The sequence below is a fragment of the Gobio gobio genome, assembly GCF_949357685.1.
Source record: "Gobio gobio genome assembly, chromosome: 4".
NCBI lineage: Eukaryota > Metazoa > Chordata > Actinopteri > Cypriniformes > Gobionidae > Gobio > Gobio gobio.
The window spans coordinates 1301762-1321761 of record NC_137100.1 but is presented as its reverse complement, the minus strand read 5'-3'; the positions used below and the strand labels follow the sequence as shown (position 1 = coordinate 1321761).

The 20000-nt window shown below is 37.5% G+C and overlaps 1 protein-coding gene across 1 annotated transcript in view; it reads right to left on the bottom strand.

The window, feature by feature from the left end:
* The window catches only part of rcl1 (RNA terminal phosphate cyclase-like 1), a 31397-nt gene extending 12326 nt beyond the window's left edge, over nt 1-19071 (bottom strand). Inside the window, exons 1-5 of the mRNA XM_079814086.1 lie at nt 18853-19071; nt 6593-6664; nt 5501-5676; nt 962-1036; nt 723-847 (exon numbers count right to left, since the gene is read on the bottom strand). Coding sequence (XP_079670212.1) covers nt 723-847; nt 962-1036; nt 5501-5676; nt 6593-6664; nt 18853-18967 — 563 coding nt within the window. The 5' untranslated portion in view covers nt 18968-19071. The remainder of the gene's footprint in view (nt 1-722; nt 848-961; nt 1037-5500; nt 5677-6592; nt 6665-18852) is intronic.
* Nucleotides 19072-20000: the final 929 nt, after the last annotated feature.

The window sequence follows — 20000 nt, the reverse complement described above, 5'->3', positions numbered from 1 at the left end:
GTTGCCAGGAGGTTGCTATGGTGTTCTGGTGGCTTTTAGAGCAATGCTAGGTGGTTGCTATAGTGTTTGCTAAGGTGTTCTGGGTGGTTACTAGGGTGTTTCTAACGTGTTTGTTCAGTTATATGGTGTTTGGGTGGTTACCTGGGTCTTCTGATTATTGCTATGGCGTGTTTTGGCGGTTACTAGGACAATGCTAGGTGGTTTCTATGGTGTTTGTGTGATTGCTAAGGTGTTCTGGGTGGTTACTAGGGTGATTCTATGGTGTTTGTTCAGTTATATGGTGTTTGGGTGGTTACTTGGGTCTTCTGATTAGTGCTATGGTGTGTTTTGACGGTTACTAGGACAATGCTAGGTGGTTGCTATGGTGTTGGTGTGGTTGCTAAGGTGTTCTGGGTGGTTACTAGGGTGATTCTATGGTGTTTGTTGAGTTATATGGTGTTTGGGTGGTTACTTGGATCTTCTGATTAGTGCTATAGTGTGTTTTGGTGGTTAATAGAGCAATGCAAGGTGGTTGCTATGGTGTTTGTGTGGTTGCTAAGGTAATCTGGGTGGTTACTAGGGTGTTCCTATGGTGTTTGTTCAGTTATATGGTGTTTGGGTGGTTACTTGGGTCTTCTGATTAATGCTATGGTGTGTTTTGGTGGTTACTAGGGCCTGGCGAAGTGGTTATAGTGTTTGAGTGGTTGCTAGGGTGTTGCTATGGTGTTTGAACTGAAGGATACGCTGTTCCTCGGATCCTCTTGATCTTTCCTGGCTCTGTGAGCTGAACTGGTCTGATGGAGCGGCGGACGGGACAGGAGAACACCACCTCCCCTCCTCCAGCAGGAGCCACGCCGCGCTTCACCACCTACACACACACACACACACACCGGACAACTCAACACACACTCGTCTGAAGCGGCTTCAATGCATTCAGCGCTTGATGATTCCCGGAGTCCAGGAAGCGGAAACAGTGACACACCTTTAACTCCAGACCGTCTCCATCAATCCCAAACGTCTTCATCAGAGGAACGGCTGTGACCTTCAGGAGGTCCACCTGAACAGCAGAGGTCACAGGTACTATAGTTTAACACACAGCACTGGATTGCAGAATCAACTTTGAAGGCTTAAATACAATATAATAATAATAATAGTAGTTTAAATACTGGATGAATCAGTGTTTTTGAAAGAATCTCTTGAGTGAATGATTCAGTGACTCACTCATAAAGACTTCATTACTGGATGAATCAGTGTTTCTAAATGAATCTCTTGAGTGAATGATTCAGTGACTCGCTCATAAAGACTTCACTTGTTTCATTACTGGATGAATCAGTGTTTTTGAACAAATCTCTTGAGTGAATGATTCTATGACTCACTCATAAAGACTTCATTACTGGATGAATCAGTGTTTCTAAACGAATCTCTTGAGTGAATGATTCAGTGACTCGCTCATAAAGACTTCACTTGTTTCATTACTGGATGAATCAGCGTTTCTAAACGACTCTCTTGAGTGAATGATTCAGTGACTCGCTCATAAAGACTTCACTTGTTTCATTACTGGATGAATCAGTGTTTTTGAACAAATCTCTTGAGTGAATGATTCTATGACTCACTAATAAAGACTTCATTACTGGATGAATCAGTGTTTCTAAACGAATCTCTTGAGTGAATGATTCAGTGACTCGCTCAAAGACTTCACTTGTTTCATTACTGGATGAATCAGTGTTTTTGAACAAATCTCTTGAGTGAATGATTCTATGACTCACTCATAAAGACTTCATTACTGGATGAATCAGTGTTTCTAAACGAATCTCTTGAGTGAATGATTCAGTGACTCACTCATAAAGACTTCACTTGTGTCATTACTGGATGAATCAGCGTTTCTAAATGAATCTCTTGAGTGAATGATTCAATGACTCGCTCATAAAGACTTCACTTGTTTCATTACTGGATGAATCAGTGTTTTTGAACAAATCTCTTGAGTGAATGATTCAATGACTCACTAATAAAGACTCCACTTGTTTCATTACTGGATGAATCAGCGTCTCTAAACAAATCTCGAGTGAATGATTCAGTGACTCGCTCATAAAGACTTAACTTGTTTCATTACTGGATGAATCAGAGTTTCTAAATGAATCTCTTGAGTGAATGATTCAATGACTCGCTCATAAAGACTTCACTTGTTTCATTACTGGATGAATCAGCGTCTCTAAACGAATCTTGAGTGAATGATTCAGTGACTCGCTCATAAAGACTTGTTTCATTCCTGGATGAATCAGCGTTTTTGAACAAATCTCTTGAGTGAATGATTCTATGACTCACTCATAAAGACTTCATTACTGGATGAATCAGTGTTTCTAAACGAATCTCTTGAGTGAATGATTCAGTGACTCGCTCATAAAGACTTCACTTGTGTCATTACTGGAAGAATCAGCGTTTCTAAATGAATCTCTTGAGTGAATGATTCAATGACTCGCTCATAAAGACTTCACTTGTTTCATTACTGGATGAATCAGCGTTTCTAAATGAATCTCTTGAGTGAATGATTCAATGACTCGCTCATAAAGACTTCACTTGTTTCATTACTGGATGAATCAGTGTTTTTGAACAAATCTCTTGAGTGAATGATTCTATGACTCACTCATAAAGACTTCATTACTGGATGAATCAGTGTTTCTAAACGAATCTCTTGAGTGAATGATTCAATGACTCACTCATGAAGACTTCACTTGTTTCATTACTGAATGAATCAGTGTTTTTGAATGAATCTCAAGTGAATGATTCAATGACTCACTCATAAACACTTCACTTGTTTCATTACTGGATGAATCAGCGTTTCTAAATGAATCTCTTGAGTGAATGATTCAATGACTCACTCATGAAGACTTCATTTGTTTCATTACTGAATGAATCAGTGCTTTTGAATGAATCTCAAGTGAATGATTCAATGACTCACTCATAAACACTTCACTTGTTTAATTACTGGATGAATCAGTGTTTTTGAATGAATCTCTTGAGTGAATGATTCAATGACTCACTCATGAAGACTTCACTTGTTTAATTACTGGATGAATCAGTGTTTTTGAACGAATCTCTTGAATGAATGATTCAATGACTCACTCAAAGACTTCACTTGTTTCATTACTGGATGAATCAGTGTTTCTAAACGAATCTCTTGAGTGAATGATTCAATGACTCACTCATAAACACTTGTTTCATTACTGGATGAATCAACGTTTCTAAATGAATCTTTTGAATGAATGATTCAATGACTCACTCATAAAGACTTCACTTGTTTCATTACTGGATGAATCAGTGTTTCTAAACGAATCTCTTGAGTGAATGATTCAATGACTCACTCATAAACACTTGTTTCATTACTGGATGAAATCAGCGTTTCTAAACGAATCTCTTGAGTGAATTATTCAATGACTCACTCATGAAGACTTCACTTGTTTCATTACTGAATGAATCAGTGTTTTTGAATGAAACTCAAGTGAATGATTCAATGACTCACTCATAAACACTTCACTTGTTTCATTACTGGATGAATCAGCGTTTCTAAATGAATCTCTTGAGAGAATGATTCAATGACTCACTCATTAAGACTTCATTACTGGATGAATCAGTATTTTTGAATGAATCTCTTGAGTGAATGATTCAATGACTCACTCATAAACACTTGCTTCATTACTGGATGAATTAGCGTTTCTAAACGAATCTCTTGAGAGAATGATTCAATGACTCACTCAAAGACTCACTTGTTTCATTCCTGGATGAATCAGCGTTTCTAAATGAATCTCTTGAGTGAATGATTCAATGACTCTCATAAACACTTGTTTCATTCCTGGATGAATCAGCGTTTCTAAACGAATCTCTTGAGTGAATGATTCAATGACTCACTCAAACACTCACTTGTTTAATTCCTGGATGAATCAGTGTTTCTAAACAAATCTCTTGAGTGAATGATTTAATGACTCACTCAAAAGACTCACTTGTTTCATTACTGGATGAATCAGCGTTTCTAAACGAATCTCGAGTGAATGATTCAATGACTCACTCATAAACACTTGTTTCATTATTGGATGAATCAGTGTTTCTAAACGAATCTCGAGTGAATGATTCAATGACTCACTCATAAACACTTGTTTCATTACTGGATGAATCAGCGTTTCTAAACAAATCTCTTGAGTGAATAATTCAATGACTCACTCATAAACACTTGTTTCATTACTGGATGAATCAGCGTTTCTAAACAAATCTCTTGAGTGAATAATTCAATGACTCACTCATAAAGACTTCACTTGTTTCATTCCTGGATGAATCAGTGTTTTTTAATGAATCTCGAGTGAATGATTCAATGACTCACTCATAAAGACTTCACTTGTTTCATTACTGGATGAATCAGCGTTTCTAAACGAATCTAAAGTGAATGATTCAATGACTCACTCATAAACACTTGTTTCATTCCTGGATGAATCAGCGTTTCTAAACGAATCTCTTGAGTGAATGATTCAATGACTCACTCATAAACACTTGTTTCATTCCTGGATGAATCAGCGTTTATAAATGAATCTCTTGAGTGAATGATTCAATGACTCACTCATAAAGACTTCATTACTGGATGAATCAGTGTTTTTGAATTAATCTCTTGAGTGAATGATTCAATGACTCACTCATAAACACTTGTTTCATTCCTGGATGAATCAGCGTTTCTAAATGAATCTCTTGAGTGAATGATTCAATGACTCACTCATAAAGACTTCATTACTGGATGAATCAGTGTTTTTGAATTAATCTCTTGAGTGAATGATTCAATGACTCACTCATAAACACTTGTTTCATTCCTGGATGAATCAGCGTTTCTAAACGAATCTCGAGTGAATGATTCAATGACTCACTCATAAACACTTGTTTCATTATTGGATGAATCAGTGTTTCTAAACGAATCTCGAGTGAATGATTCAATGACTCACTCATAAACACTTGTTTCATTACTGGATGAATCAGCGTTTCTAAACAAATCTCTTGAGTGAATAATTCAATGACTCACTCATAAAGACTTCACTTGTTTCATTCCTGGATGAATCAGTGTTTTTTAATGAATCTCGAGTGAATGATTCAATGACTCGCTCATAAAGACTTCACTTGTTTCATTACTGGATGAATCAGCGTTTCTAAACGAATCTAAAGTGAATGATTCAATGACTCACTCATAAACACTTGTTTCATTCCTGGATGAATCAGCGTTTCTAAACAAATCTCTTGAGTGAATGATTCAATGACTCACTCATAAACACTTGTTTCATTCCTGGATGAATCAGCGTTTATAAATGAATCTCTTGAGTGAATGATTCAATGACTCACTCATAAAGACTTCATTACTGGATGAATCAGTGTTTTTGAACAAATCTCTTGAGTGAATGATTCAATGACTCACTCATAAACACTTGTTTCATTCTTGGATGAATCAGCGTTTCTAAACGAATCTCTCGAGTGAATGATTCAATGACTCACTCACCGATGGGTCGTTGGGGTCGTTGGTGACGCCCTTCAGCACGGCTCTCAGCGGGTTCTTCATGAACGGGGCCAACATCAGCAGAGCCTCCAGATAATATCCCACAGAGCGCTGGATGTGACACTCGTGCTCGATGGAGCCGCCGGTCAGGAGCCCCGGCTGATAGAACAACACCGTTCCTGACACACACACAGAGTCAAAGTGAGACTCAGAGCCAGATTACAGGAGGAGGACAGGACTTTAGAAAGATGGCAGCATCACTAGTTTCTTCCCACTCAGAGATCGGTAGATCTATTAGTGAAATCAGTTGACTTTAGCAATCTGTGTGTCATTATATGCTAACGGTGAGCGCTCAAACATGAGGGATAAGCACTTTCGCAGTGTTTTCCCAAAGATTGCATGGCCCCAACACATCACAATATTCCTCATTATAATAATTAATGGATGAATCAGCGTTTTTGAACAAATCTCTTGAGTGAATGATTCAATGAATCACTCATAAAGACTTCACTTGTTTCATTAATGGATGAATCAGCGTTTCTAAACAAATCTCTTGAGTGAATGATTCAATGACTCACTCAAAGACTTCACTTGTTTCATTACTGGATGAATCAGTGTTTTTGAAAGAATCTCTTGAGTGAATGATTCAATGACTCACTCATAAAGACTTCACTTGATTCATTACTGGATGAATCAGTGTTTTTGAACGAATCTCTTGAATGAATGATTCAATGACTCACTCATAAAGACTTCACTTTTTTCATTAATTTCATAAGCACTTTTCGCACTTTCCCAAAGATTGCATGGCACCAACACGTCACAATATTCCTCATTATAATAATTAATGCGCATAATAAAGGGGCGGGGCCTGGTCGAGTAAATTAGTCGTGTGTTGAAACTGGCGGTTATGGTAAGGGGCGGGGCATTTCAACACCAATCACAACACACTGCTCCAGCCGACCAATCAGAGCACAGTGTGCTTTACAGAGGGAGGGGCTTCATAGAAACAGGAAGTAAACAGAGCGTTACTGACAGACTGGGAAGAGAGGAGCCGCAACACTGGAGAATATGAGGAATAATCAACTTTAACCTCACCCGTTTGGTTGATTTCGATTCTTGTGCCGTTGGTCACCTTGTCGAGGAGCCGGATGAAGCTCGCTTCAAAATCTGACACACACACACACACACACACACACACACACACATACAAACACACACACACACACACACACACACACACACACACACACATACAAACACACACACACACACATTTCAGAAAATAGTCAGTCTGACATCAGAGCTGATTTAAAATCAATAAAACCATATCAATCTGATGGGTTTATGCATGTCTTTACTGAATTAAAATATAATTGCTTTTGCAGTGGATGGTGAAGTAAATGGAAACAAATTATCTAAATATTAACTAATCAATAGAATGATCTTAATTCAATTCATTGCAATAAATGTACAACACTTTATGAGGAAATACAAACAAAAATCTGTGTATGAAGAGTGTATGAAGAGTGCATGATGTGTGTATGAAGAGTGTATGAAGAGTGTATGAAGAGTGCATGAAGAGTGTATGAAGAGTGTATGATGTGTGTATGAAGAGTGTATGAAGAGTGTATGAAGAGTGTATGATGTGTGTATGAAGAGTGTATGAAGAGTGTATGAAGAGTGTATGATGTGTGTATGAAGAGTGTATGATGTGTGTATGAAGAGTGTATGAAGAGTGTATGAAGTGTGTATGAAGAGTGTATGAAGAGTGTATGATGTGTGTATGAAGAGTGTATGAAGAGTGTATGAAGAGTGTATGATGTGTGTATGAAGAGTGTATGAAGAGTGCATGAAGAGTGCATGAAGTGTGTATGAAGAGTGTATGAAGAGTGTATGAAGAGTGTATGAAGAGTGTATGAAGTGTGTATGAAGAGTGTATGAAGAGTGTATGAAGAGTGTATGAAGTGTGTATGAAGAGTGTATGAAGAGTGTATGAAGAGTGTATGCAGAGTGTATGATGTGTGTATGATGTGTGTATGAAGAGTGTATGATGTGTGTATGAAGAGTGTATGATGTGTGTATGAAGAGTGTATGAAGAGGGTATGAAGAGTGTATGAAGAGTGTATGATGTGTGTATGAAGAGTGTATGATGTGTGTATGAAGAGTGTATGAAGAGTGCATGAAGTGTGTATGAAGAGTGTATGAAGTGTGTATGAAGAGTGTATGAAGAGTGTATGATGTGTGTATGATGTGTGTATGATGTGTGTATGATGTGTGTATGATGTGTGTATGAAGAGTGCATGATGTGTGTATGAAGAGTGTATGAAGAGGGTATGAAGAGTGTATGAAGAGTGTATGATGTGTGTATGAAGAGTGTATGATGTGTGTATGAAGAGTGTATGAAGAGTGCATGATGTGTGTATGAAGAGTGTATGATGTGTGTATGAAGAGTGTATGAAGAGTGTATGAAGAGTGTATGATGTGTGTATGATGTGTGTATGAAGAGTGCATGATGTGTGTATGAAGAGTGTATGAAGAGGGTATGAAGAGTGTATGAAGAGTGTATGATGTGTGTATGAAGAGTGTATGAAGAGTGCATGATGTGTGTATGAAGAGTGTATGATGTGTGTATGAAGAGTGTATGAAGAGTGTATGAAGAGTGTATGAAGAGTGTATGAAGAGTGTATGAAGAGTGCATGATGAGTGTATGAAGAGTGTATGAAGAGTGTATGAAGAGTGTATGAAGAGTGTATGAAGAGTGTATGAAGAGTGTATGAAGAGTGTATGAAGAGTGCATGATGTGTGTATGAAGAGTGTATGATGTGTGTATGAAGAGTGTATGAAGAGTGTATGAAGAGTGTATGAAGAGTGTATGATGTGTGTATGATGTGTGTATGAAGAGTGCATGATGTGTGTATGAAGAGTGTATGAAGAGGGTATGAAGAGTGTATGAAGAGTGTATGATGTGTGTATGAAGAGTGTATGATGTGTGTATGAAGAGTGTATGAAGAGTGCATGATGTGTGTATGAAGAGTGTATGATGTGTGTATGAAGAGTGTATGAAGAGTGTATGAAGAGTGTATGATGAGTGTATGAAGAGTGTATGAAGAGTGTATGAAGAGTGTATGAAGAGTGTATGATGTGTGTATGATGTGTGTATGAAGAGGGTATGAAGAGTGTATGAAGAGGGTATGAAGAGTGTATGAAGAGTGTATGATGTGTGTATGAAGAGTGTATGATGTGTGTATGAAGAGTGTATGAAGAGTGCATGAAGTGTGTATGAAGAGTGTATGAAGTGTGTATGAAGAGTGTATGAAGAGTGTATGAAGTGTGTATGAAGAGTGTATGAAGAGTGTATGAAGAGTGTATGAAGAGTGTATGTGTGTATGATGTGTGTATGATGTGTGTATGAAGAGTGCATGATGTGTGTATGAAGAGTGTATGAAGAGGGTATGAAGAGTGTATGAAGAGTGTATGATGTGTGTATGATGTGTGTATGAAGAGTGTATGAAGAGTGCATGATGTGTGTATGAAGAGTGTATGATGTGTGTATGAAGAGTGTATGAAGAGTGTATGAAGAGTGTATGAAGAGTGTATGAAGAGTGTATGATGTGTGTATGAAGAGTGTATGAAGAGTGTATGAAGAGTGTATGATGTGCGTATGAAGAGTGTATGAAGAGTGTATGAAGAGTGTATGATGTGTGTATGAAGAGTGTATGATGTGTGTATGAAGAGTGTATGAAGAGTGCATGATGTGTGTATGAAGAGTGTATGAAGAGTGTATGATGTGTGTATGAAGAGTACATGAAGAGTGTATGATGTGTGTATGAAGAGTGTATGATGTGTGTATGAAGAGTGTATGAAGAGTGCATGATGTGTGTATGAAGAGTGTATGAAGAGTGCATGATGTGTGTATGAAGAGTGTATGAAGAGTACATGAAGAGTGTATGAAGAGTGCATGAAGAGTGTATGATGTGTGTATGAAGAGTGTATGATGTGTGTATGAAGAGTGTATGAAGAGTGCATGAAGAGTGTATGATCTGTGTATGAAGAGTGTATGAAGTGTGTATGAAGAGTGTATGAAGAGTGTATGAAGAGTGCATGAAGAGTGTATGATGTGTGTATGAAGTGTGTATGAAGAGTGTATGAAGAGTGTATGAAGAGTGTATGAAGTGTGTATGAAGAGTGTATGAAGAGTGTATGAAGAGTGCATGAAGAGTGTATGATGTGTGCATGAAGAGTGTATGATGTGTGTATGAAGAGTGTATGAAGAGTGTATGAAGAGTGTATGAAGTGTGTATGAAGAGTGTATGAAGAGTGTATGAAGAGTGCATGAAGAGTGTATGATGTGTGCATGAAGAGTGCATGATGTGTGTATGAAGAGTGTATGATGTGTGTATGAAGAGTATGAAGAGTGTATGAAGAGTGCATGAAGAGTGCATGATGTGTGTATGAAGAGTGCATGATGTGTGTATGAAGAGTGTATGAAGAGTGCATGAAGAGTGTATGAAGTGTGTATGAAGAGTGTATGATGTGTGTATGAAGAGTGTATGAAGAGTGTATGATGTGTGTATGAAGAGTGTATGAAGTGTGTAAGAAGTGTGTATGAAGAGTGCATGAAGAGTGTATGATGTGTGTATGAAGAGTGTATGATGTGTGTATGAAGAGTGTATGATGTGTGTATGAAGAGTGTATGATGTGTGTATGAAGAGTGTATGAAGAGTGTATGAAGAGTGTATGAAGAGTGTATGAAGAGTGTATGATGTGTGTATGATGTGTGTATGAAGAGTGCATGATGTGTGTATGAAGAGTGTATGAAGAGGGTATGAAGAGTGTATGAAGAGTGTATGATGTGTGTATGAAGAGTGTATGAAGAGTGCATGATGTGTGTATGAAGAGTGTATGATGTGTGTATGAAGAGTGTATGAAGAGTGTATGAAGAGTGTATGAAGAGTGTATGAAGAGTGTATGAAGAGTGCATGATGAGTGTATGATGAGTGTATGAAGAGTGTATGAAGAGTGTATGAAGAGTGTATGAAGAGTGTATGATGAGTGTATGAAGAGTGTATGAAGAGTGTATGAAGAGTGTATGAAGAGTGTATGAAGAGTGTATGAAGAGTATGAAGAGTGTATGAAGAGTGCATGAAGAGTGTATGAAGAGTGTATGATGTGTGTATGAAGAGTGTATGAAGAGTGTATGAAGAGTGTATGAAGAGTGTAAGAAGAGTGTATGAAGAGTGTATGAAGAGTGTATGAAGAGTGTATGAAGAGTGTATGAAGAGTGTATGAAGAGTGTATGAAGAGTGTATGAAGAGTGTATGAAGAGTGTATGAAGAGTGTATGAAGAGTGCATGATGTGTGTATGAAGAGTGTATGATGTGTGTATGAAGAGTGTATGAAGAGTGTATGAAGAGTGTATGAAGAGTGTATGATGTGTGTATGATGTGTGTATGAAGAGTGCATGATGTGTGTATGAAGAGTGTATGAAGAGGGTATGAAGAGTGTATGAAGAGTGTATGATGTGTGTATGAAGAGTGTATGATGTGTGTATGAAGAGTGTATGAAGAGTGCATGATGTGTGTATGAAGAGTGTATGATGTGTGTATGAAGAGTGTATGAAGAGTGTATGAAGAGTGTATGATGTGTGTATGAAGAGTGTATGAAGAGTGTATGAAGAGTGTATGAAGAGTGTATGAAGAGTGTATGATGTGTGTATGATGTGTGTATGAAGAGGGTATGAAGAGTGTATGAAGAGGGTATGAAGAGTGTATGAAGAGTGTATGATGTGTGTATGAAGAGTGTATGATGTGTGTATGAAGAGTGTATGAAGAGTGCATGAAGTGTGTATGAAGAGTGTATGAAGTGTGTATGAAGAGTGTATGAAGAGTGTATGAAGTGTGTATGAAGAGTGTATGAAGAGTGTATGAAGAGTGTATGAAGAGTGTATGATGTGTGTATGATGTGTGTATGATGTGTGTATGAAGAGTGCATGATGTGTGTATGAAGAGTGTATGAAGAGGGTATGAAGAGTGTATGAAGAGTGTATGATGTGTGTATGAAGAGTGTATGAAGAGTGCATGATGTGTGTATGAAGAGTGTATGATGTGTGTATGAAGAGTGTATGAAGAGTGTATGAAGAGTGTATGAAGAGTGTATGAAGAGTGTATGATGTGTGTATGAAGAGTGTATGAAGAGTGTATGAAGAGTGTATGATGTGCGTATGAAGAGTGTATGAAGAGTGTATGAAGAGTGTATGATGTGTGTATGAAGAGTGTATGATGTGTGTATGAAGAGTGTATGAAGAGTGCATGATGTGTGTATGAAGAGTGTATGAAGAGTGTATGATGTGTGTATGAAGAGTACATGAAGAGTGTATGATGTGTGTATGAAGAGTGTATGATGTGTGTATGAAGAGTGTATGAAGAGTGCATGATGTGTGTATGAAGAGTGTATGAAGAGTGCATGATGTGTGTATGAAGAGTGTATGAAGAGTACATGAAGAGTGTATGAAGAGTGCATGAAGAGTGTATGATGTGTGTATGAAGAGTGTATGATGTGTGTATGAAGAGTGTATGAAGAGTGCATGAAGAGTGTATGATCTGTGTATGAAGAGTGTATGAAGTGTGTATGAAGAGTGTATGAAGAGTGTATGAAGAGTGCATGAAGAGTGTATGATGTGTGTATGAAGTGTGTATGAAGAGTGTATGAAGAGTGTATGAAGAGTGTATGAAGAGTGTATGAAGAGTGCATGAAGAGTGTATGATGTGTGCATGAAGAGTGTATGATGTGTGTATGAAGAGTGTATGAAGAGTGTATGAAGAGTGTATGAAGTGTGTATGAAGAGTGTATGAAGAGTGTATGAAGAGTGCATGAAGAGTGTATGATGTGTGCATGAAGAGTGCATGATGTGTGTATGAAGAGTGTATGATGTGTGTATGAAGAGTATGAAGAGTGTATGAAGAGTGCATGAAGAGTGCATGATGTGTGTATGAAGAGTGCATGATGTGTGTATGAAGAGTGTATGAAGAGTGCATGAAGAGTGTATGAAGTGTGTATGAAGAGTGTATGATGTGTGTATGAAGAGTGTATGATGTGTGTATGAAGAGTGTATGAAGTGTGTAAGAAGTGTGTATGAAGAGTGCATGAAGAGTGTATGATGTGTGTATGAAGAGTGTATGATGTGTGTATGAAGAGTGTATGATGTGTGTATGAAGTGTGTATGAAGTGTGTATGAAGAGTGTATGATGTGTGTATGAAGAGTGTATGAAGTGTGTATGAAGAGTGTATGATGTGTGTATGAAGAGTGTATGAAGTGTGTATGAAGAGTGTATGATGTGTGTATGAAGAGTGTATGAAGTGTGTATGAAGAGTGTATGAAGAGTGCATGAAGAGTGTATGATGTGTGCATGAAGAGTGTATGATGTGTGTATGAAGAGTGTATGAAGAGTGTATGAAGAGTGCATGAAGAGTGTATGAAGTGTGTATGAAGAGTGTATGATGTGTGTATGAAGAGTGTATGAAGAGTGTATGATGTGTGTATGAAGAGTGTATGAAGTGTGTAAGAAGTGTGTATGAAGAGTGCATGAAGAGTGTATGATGTGTGTATGAAGAGTGTATGATGTGTGTATGAAGAGTGTATGATGTGTGTATGAAGTGTGTATGAAGAGTGTATGAAGAGTGCATGATGTGTGTATGAAGAGTGTATGATGTGTGTATGAAGAGTGTATGAAGAGTGTATGAAGAGTGTATGAAGAGTGTATGATGTGTGTATGATGTGTGTATGAAGAGTGCATGATGTGTGTATGAAGAGTGTATGAAGAGGGTATGAAGAGTGTATGAAGAGTGTATGATGTGTGTATGAAGAGTGTATGATGTGTGTATGAAGAGTGTATGAAGAGTGCATGATGTGTGTATGATGTGTGTATGAAGAGTGTATGAAGAGTGTATGAAGAGTGTATGATGTGTGTATGAAGAGTGTATGAAGAGTGTATGAAGAGTGTATGAAGAGTGTATGAAGAGTGTATGATGTGTGTATGATGTGTGTATGAAGAGGGTATGAAGAGTGTATGAAGAGGGTATGAAGAGTGTATGAAGAGTGTATGATGTGTGTATGAAGAGTGTATGATGTGTGTATGAAGAGTGTATGAAGAGTGCATGAAGTGTGTATGAAGAGTGTATGAAGTGTGTATGAAGAGTGTATGAAGAGTGTATGAAGTGTGTATGAAGAGTGTATGAAGAGTGTATGAAGAGTGTATGAAGAGTGTATGATGTGTGTATGATGTGTGTATGATGTGTGTATGAAGAGTGCATGATGTGTGTATGAAGAGTGTATGAAGAGGGTATGAAGAGTGTATGAAGAGTGTATGATGTGTGTATGATGTGTGTATGAAGAGTGTATGAAGAGTGCATGATGTGTGTATGAAGAGTGTATGATGTGTGTATGAAGAGTGTATGAAGAGTGTATGAAGAGTGTATGAAGAGTGTATGAAGAGTGTATGATGTGTGTATGAAGAGTGTATGAAGAGTGTATGAAGAGTGTATGATGTGCGTATGAAGAGTGTATGAAGAGTGTATGAAGAGTGTATGATGTGTGTATGAAGAGTGTATGATGTGTGTATGAAGAGTGTATGAAGAGTGCATGATGTGTGTATGAAGAGTGTATGAAGAGTGTATGATGTGTGTATGAAGAGTACATGAAGAGTGTATGATGTGTGTATGAAGAGTGTATGATGTGTGTATGAAGAGTGTATGAAGAGTGCATGATGTGTGTATGAAGAGTGTATGAAGAGTGCATGATGTGTGTATGAAGAGTGTATGAAGAGTACATGAAGAGTGTATGAAGAGTGCATGAAGAGTGTATGATGTGTGTATGAAGAGTGTATGAAGAGTGCATGAAGAGTGTATGATCTGTGTATGAAGAGTGTATGAAGTGTGTATGAAGAGTGTATGAAGAGTGTATGAAGAGTGCATGAAGAGTGTATGATGTGTGTATGAAGTGTGTATGAAGAGTGTATGAAGAGTGTATGAAGAGTGTATGAAGTGTGTATGAAGAGTGTATGAAGAGTGTATGAAGAGTGCATGAAGAGTGTATGATGTGTGCATGAAGAGTGTATGATGTGTGTATGAAGAGTGTATGAAGAGTGTATGAAGTGTGTATGAAGAGTGTATGAAGAGTGTATGAAGAGTGCATGAAGAGTGTATGATGTGTGCATGAAGAGTGCATGATGTGTGTATGAAGAGTGTATGATGTGTGTATGAAGAGTATGAAGAGTGTATGAAGAGTGCATGAAGAGTGCATGATGTGTGTATGAAGAGTGCATGATGTGTGTATGAAGAGTGTATGAAGAGTGCATGAAGAGTGTATGAAGTGTGTATGAAGAGTGTATGATGTGTGTATGAAGAGTGTATGATGTGTGTATGAAGAGTGTATGAAGTGTGTAAGAAGTGTGTATGAAGAGTGCATGAAGAGTGTATGATGTGTGTATGAAGAGTGTATGATGTGTGTATGAAGAGTGTATGATGTGTGTATGAAGTGTGTATGAAGTGTGTATGAAGAGTGTATGATGTGTGTATGAAGAGTGTATGAAGTGTGTATGAAGAGTGTATGATGTGTGTATGAAGAGTGTATGAAGTGTGTATGAAGAGTGTATGATGTGTGTATGAAGAGTGTATGAAGTGTGTATGAAGAGTGTATGAAGAGTGTATGAAGAGTGCATGAAGAGTGTATGATGTGTGCATGAAGAGTGTATGATGTGTGTATGAAGAGTGTATGAAGAGTGTATGAAGAGTGCATGAAGAGTGTATGAAGTGTGTATGAAGAGTGTATGATGTGTGTATGAAGAGTGTATGAAGAGTGTATGATGTGTGTATGAAGAGTGTATGAAGTGTGTAAGAAGTGTGTATGAAGAGTGCATGAAGAGTGTATGATGTGTGTATGAAGAGTGTATGATGTGTGTATGAAGAGTGTATGATGTGTGTATGAAGTGTGTATGATGTGTGTATGAAGAGTGTATGAAGTGTGTATGAAGAGTGTATGATGTGTGTATGAAGAGTGTATGTGTGTATGATGTGTGTATGAAGAGTGTATGAAGAGTGTATGAAGAGTGTATGAAGTGTGTATGAAGAGTGTATGATGTGTGTATGAAGAGTGTATGAAGAGTGTATGAAGAGTGTATGAAGAGTGCATGAAGAGTGTATGACGTGTGTATGAAGAGTGTATGATGTGTGTATGAAGAGTGTATGATGTGTGTATGAAGTGTGTATGAAGAGTGTATGATGTGTGTATGAAGAGTGTATGAAGAGTGTATGAAGAGTGTATGAAGAGTGTATGAAGTGTGTATGATGTGTGTATGAAGAGTGTATGAAGAGTGCATGAAGAGTGCATGATGTGTGTATGAAGAGTGTATGATGTGTGTATGATGTGTGTATGAAGAGTGTATGAAGAGTGTATGAAGAGTGTATGTGTCTATGAAGAGTGTATGATGAATGAAGAGTGTATGAAGAGTGTATGTGTCTATGAAGAGTGTATGATGAATGAAGAGTGTATGAAGAGTGTATGAAGAGTGTATGATGTGTGTATGAAGAGTGTATGAAGAGTGTATGATGTGTGTATGAAGAGTGTATGAAGAGTGTATGATGTGTGTATGATGAATGAAGAGTGTATGAAGAGTGCATGATGTGTGTATGAAGAGTGTATGAAGAATGAAGAGTGTTTGTGTGTATGAAGAGTGTATGATGAATGAAGAGTGTATGTGTGTATGAAGAGTGTATGATGTGTGTATGAAGAGTGTATGAAGAGTGTATGAAGAGTGTATGAAGAGTGTATGTGTGTATGAAGAGTGTATGAAGAGTGTATGATGTGTGTATGAAGAGTGTATGATGTGTGTATGAAGAGTGTATGAAGAGTGTATGATGAATGAAGAGTGTATGAAGAGTGTATGAAGAGTGTATGATGTGTGTATGAAGAGTGTATGAAGAGTGTATGATGTGTGTATGAAGAGTGTATGAAGAGTGTATGAAGAGTGTATGAAGAGTGTATGATGTGTGTATGAAGAGTGTATGAAGAGTGTATGATGAATGAAGAGTGTATGAAGAGTGTATGATGAATGAAGAGTGTATGAAGAGTGTATGATGTGTGTATGAAGAGTGTATGAAGAGTGTATGATGAATGAAGAGTGTATGAAGAGTGTATGAAGAGTGTATGATGTGTGTATGAAGAGTGTATGAAGAGTGTATGATGAATGAAGAGTGTATGAAGAGTGTATGAAGAGTGTATGATGTGTGTATGAAGAATGAAGAGTGTATGAAGAGTGCATGATGTGTGTATGAAGAGTGTATGATGAATGAAGAGTGTATGTGTGTATGAAGAGTGTATGATGAATGAAGAGTGTATGTGTGTATGAAGAGTGTATGATGTGTGTATGAAGAGTGTATGAAGAGTGTATGAAGAGTGTATGAAGAGTGTATGAAGAGTGTATGTGTGTATGAAGAGTGTATGATGTGTGTATGAAGAGTGTATGATGTGTGTATGAAGAGTGTATGAAGAGTGTATGATGAATGAAGAGTGTATGAAGAGTGTATGAAGAGTGTATGATGTGTGTATGAAGAGTGTATGAAGAGTGTATGATGTGTGTGTATGAAGAGTGTATGAAGAGTGTATGAAGAGTGTATGAAGAGTGTATGATGTGTGTATGAAGAGTGTATGAAGAGTGTATGATGAATGAAGAGTGTATGAAGAGTGTATGATGAATGAAGAGTGTATGAAGAGTGTATGATGTGTGTATGAAGAGTGTATGAAGAGTGTATGATGAATGAAGAGTGTATGAAGAGTGTATGATGTGTGTATGAAGAGTGTATGAAGAGTGTATGATGTGTGTATGAAGAGTGTATGAAGAGTGTATGATGAATGAAGAGTGTATGAAGAGTGTATGATGTGTGTATGAAGAGTGTATGAAGAGTGTATGATGTGTGTATGAAGAGTGTATGAAGAGTGTATGATGTGTGTATGAAGAGTGTATGAAGAGTGTATGAAGAGTGTATGAAGAGTGTATGATGTGTGTATGAAGAGTGTATGAAGAGTGTATGATGAATGAAGAGTGTATGAAGAGTGTATGATGAATGAAGAGTGTATGAAGAGTGTATGATGTGTGTATGAAGAGTGTATGAAGAGTGTATGAAGAGTGTATGAAGAGTGTATGATGTGTGTATGAAGAGTGCATGATGTGTGTATGAAGAGTGTATGATGTGTGTATGAAGAGTGTATGAAGAGTGTATGATGAATGAAGAGTGTATGAAGAGTGTATGATGTGTGTATGAAGAGTGTATGAAGAGTGTATGAAGAGTGTATGATGTGTGTATGAAGAGTGTATGAAGAGTGTATGAAGAGTGTATGATGTGTGTATGAAGAGTGTATGAAGAGTGTATGAAGAGTGTATGAAGAGTGTATGAAGAGTGTATGAAGTGTGTATGATGAATGAAGAGTGTATGAAGAGTGTATGAAGAGTGTATGAAGAGTGTATGATGAATGAAGAGTGTATGAAGAGTGTATGAAGAGTGTATGATGTGTGTATGAAGAGTGTATGATGTGTGTATGATGAATGAAGAGTGTATGAAGAGTGTATGATGTGTGTATGAAGAGTGTATGAAGAGTGTATGATGTGTGTATGAAGAGTGTATGATGTGTGTATGATGAATGAAGAGTGTATGAAGAGTGTATGATGTGTGTATGAAGAGTGTATGAAGAGTGTATGATGTGTGTATGAAGAGTGTATGATGTGTGTATGAAGAGTGTATGAAGAGTGTATGAAGAGTGTATGATGTGTGTATGAAGAGTGTATGAAGAGTGTATGAAGAGTGTATGAAGAGTGTATGAAGAGTGTATGATGTGTGTATGATGAATGAAGAGTGTATGAAGAGTGTATGAAGAATGAAGAGTGTATGTGTGTATGAAGAGTGTATGATGAATGAAGAGTGTATGAAGTGTGTGTGTGTGTGTGTGTGTGTGTGTGTGTGTGTGTGTGTGTGTGTGTGTGTGTGTGTGTGTGTGTATGAACGCGTATGGTGTGTGTGTGTGTGTGTGTGTGTGTGTGTGTGTGTGTGTGTGTGTGTGTGTGTGTGAATGAACGCGTATGGTGTGTGTGTGTGTGTGTGTGTGTGTGTGTGTGTGTGTGTGAGAGAGAGAGAGAGAGAGAGAGAGAGAGAGAGAGAGAGAGAGAGAGAGAGAGAGAGAGAGAGAGAGAGAGAGAGAGAGAGAGAGAGAGAGAGAGAGAGAGAGAGAGAGAGAGAGAGAGAGAGCGCGAGTGTGTGTGTGTATGTAGAGTGTATGGTGTGTGTGTGTGTGTGTGTGTGTGACGCACCTCGCAGGCCGGGATTGTCATCTTTAGATCTGATGTTTCGTATCTTCACTCGTTTCCCGCTCAGTGTTGACAACACGAGTCTCTGTCTGAAGCAGCTGCAGCCCTCAAACTCCATGATGTTACACACACACTAACACACACACACGTGTTCCTGTAGCGAAGAGGCTGGACTCAACACGGACGTGAACCTGCGAGGGACAAGCGACAAAACGCGAAGGCGAAAACATCATACACGCGATGACCACAAGAGGCCGCCAAAGTCCAACCACATTCTTAAAGGGACAGTCAAATAAAACAGTCAAATATCTCATTTAAAAAATACATACAAAAATATATATTTTAATGCTGTACATTAGAGCATTGAGTGAAAGTAAAGAATATTACAGTGACGTCCGTTTCACTTAGTTTTTAAAAAATATTTACAGATCTTTATTTTTCTTATTTTTAAAATGTTCTTTATTTTTTTTTAGCTTTATTCTTGAAAAAATATTTGAACGCTTATAAAACGCAGTTTATATTATTGTAATTTTTGAGATTTTATTAATTTCCATGACTTTTAGTAAATAATAATGCATTTTATGCAAAAGCACCTTTTTTAAACACTCAACGATGCCTTACAAAATTAATAACAATAGTAATAATACAAGACCAAGTCATATGAAATATAATAAACAACATCAATTCAGCATTAACCAAATATAATGCAATATTTAAAATAAAATAAAAACAACTTTTAAGATGTAACCACATTTAAAATATTCCCCCAGTCTCATCACCGGGACCGCTTCACCGTTAGTATCGCTCCGCCGGCGCCGACCGAGCAAATCCACTACAAGTTTTAAAAATACTGTTGTTGTGTCACGAATTGTAGTTTTAACAGTTTTTACTCCCTCTTACTGGAGGGAGATAGTGGTTAAACACGAGATCATTCATCTGGGGAATATCAAACGGGCAATCTGTGGTTTTTTTAATCTTTGGCATGTTCTAGAGCCAATTGCTGTGGATTAAGGGGGAAATTATAACTTTATATTTAGGCTATTTAACTTACTATTAGTAACGTACTATTAGAGCTCTGTTTTTGTACGTTAGACTGAATTGTTTGTCTTTTATAATGGCTGTTGTTGTTAATTGAAATATTGTTCAATAAA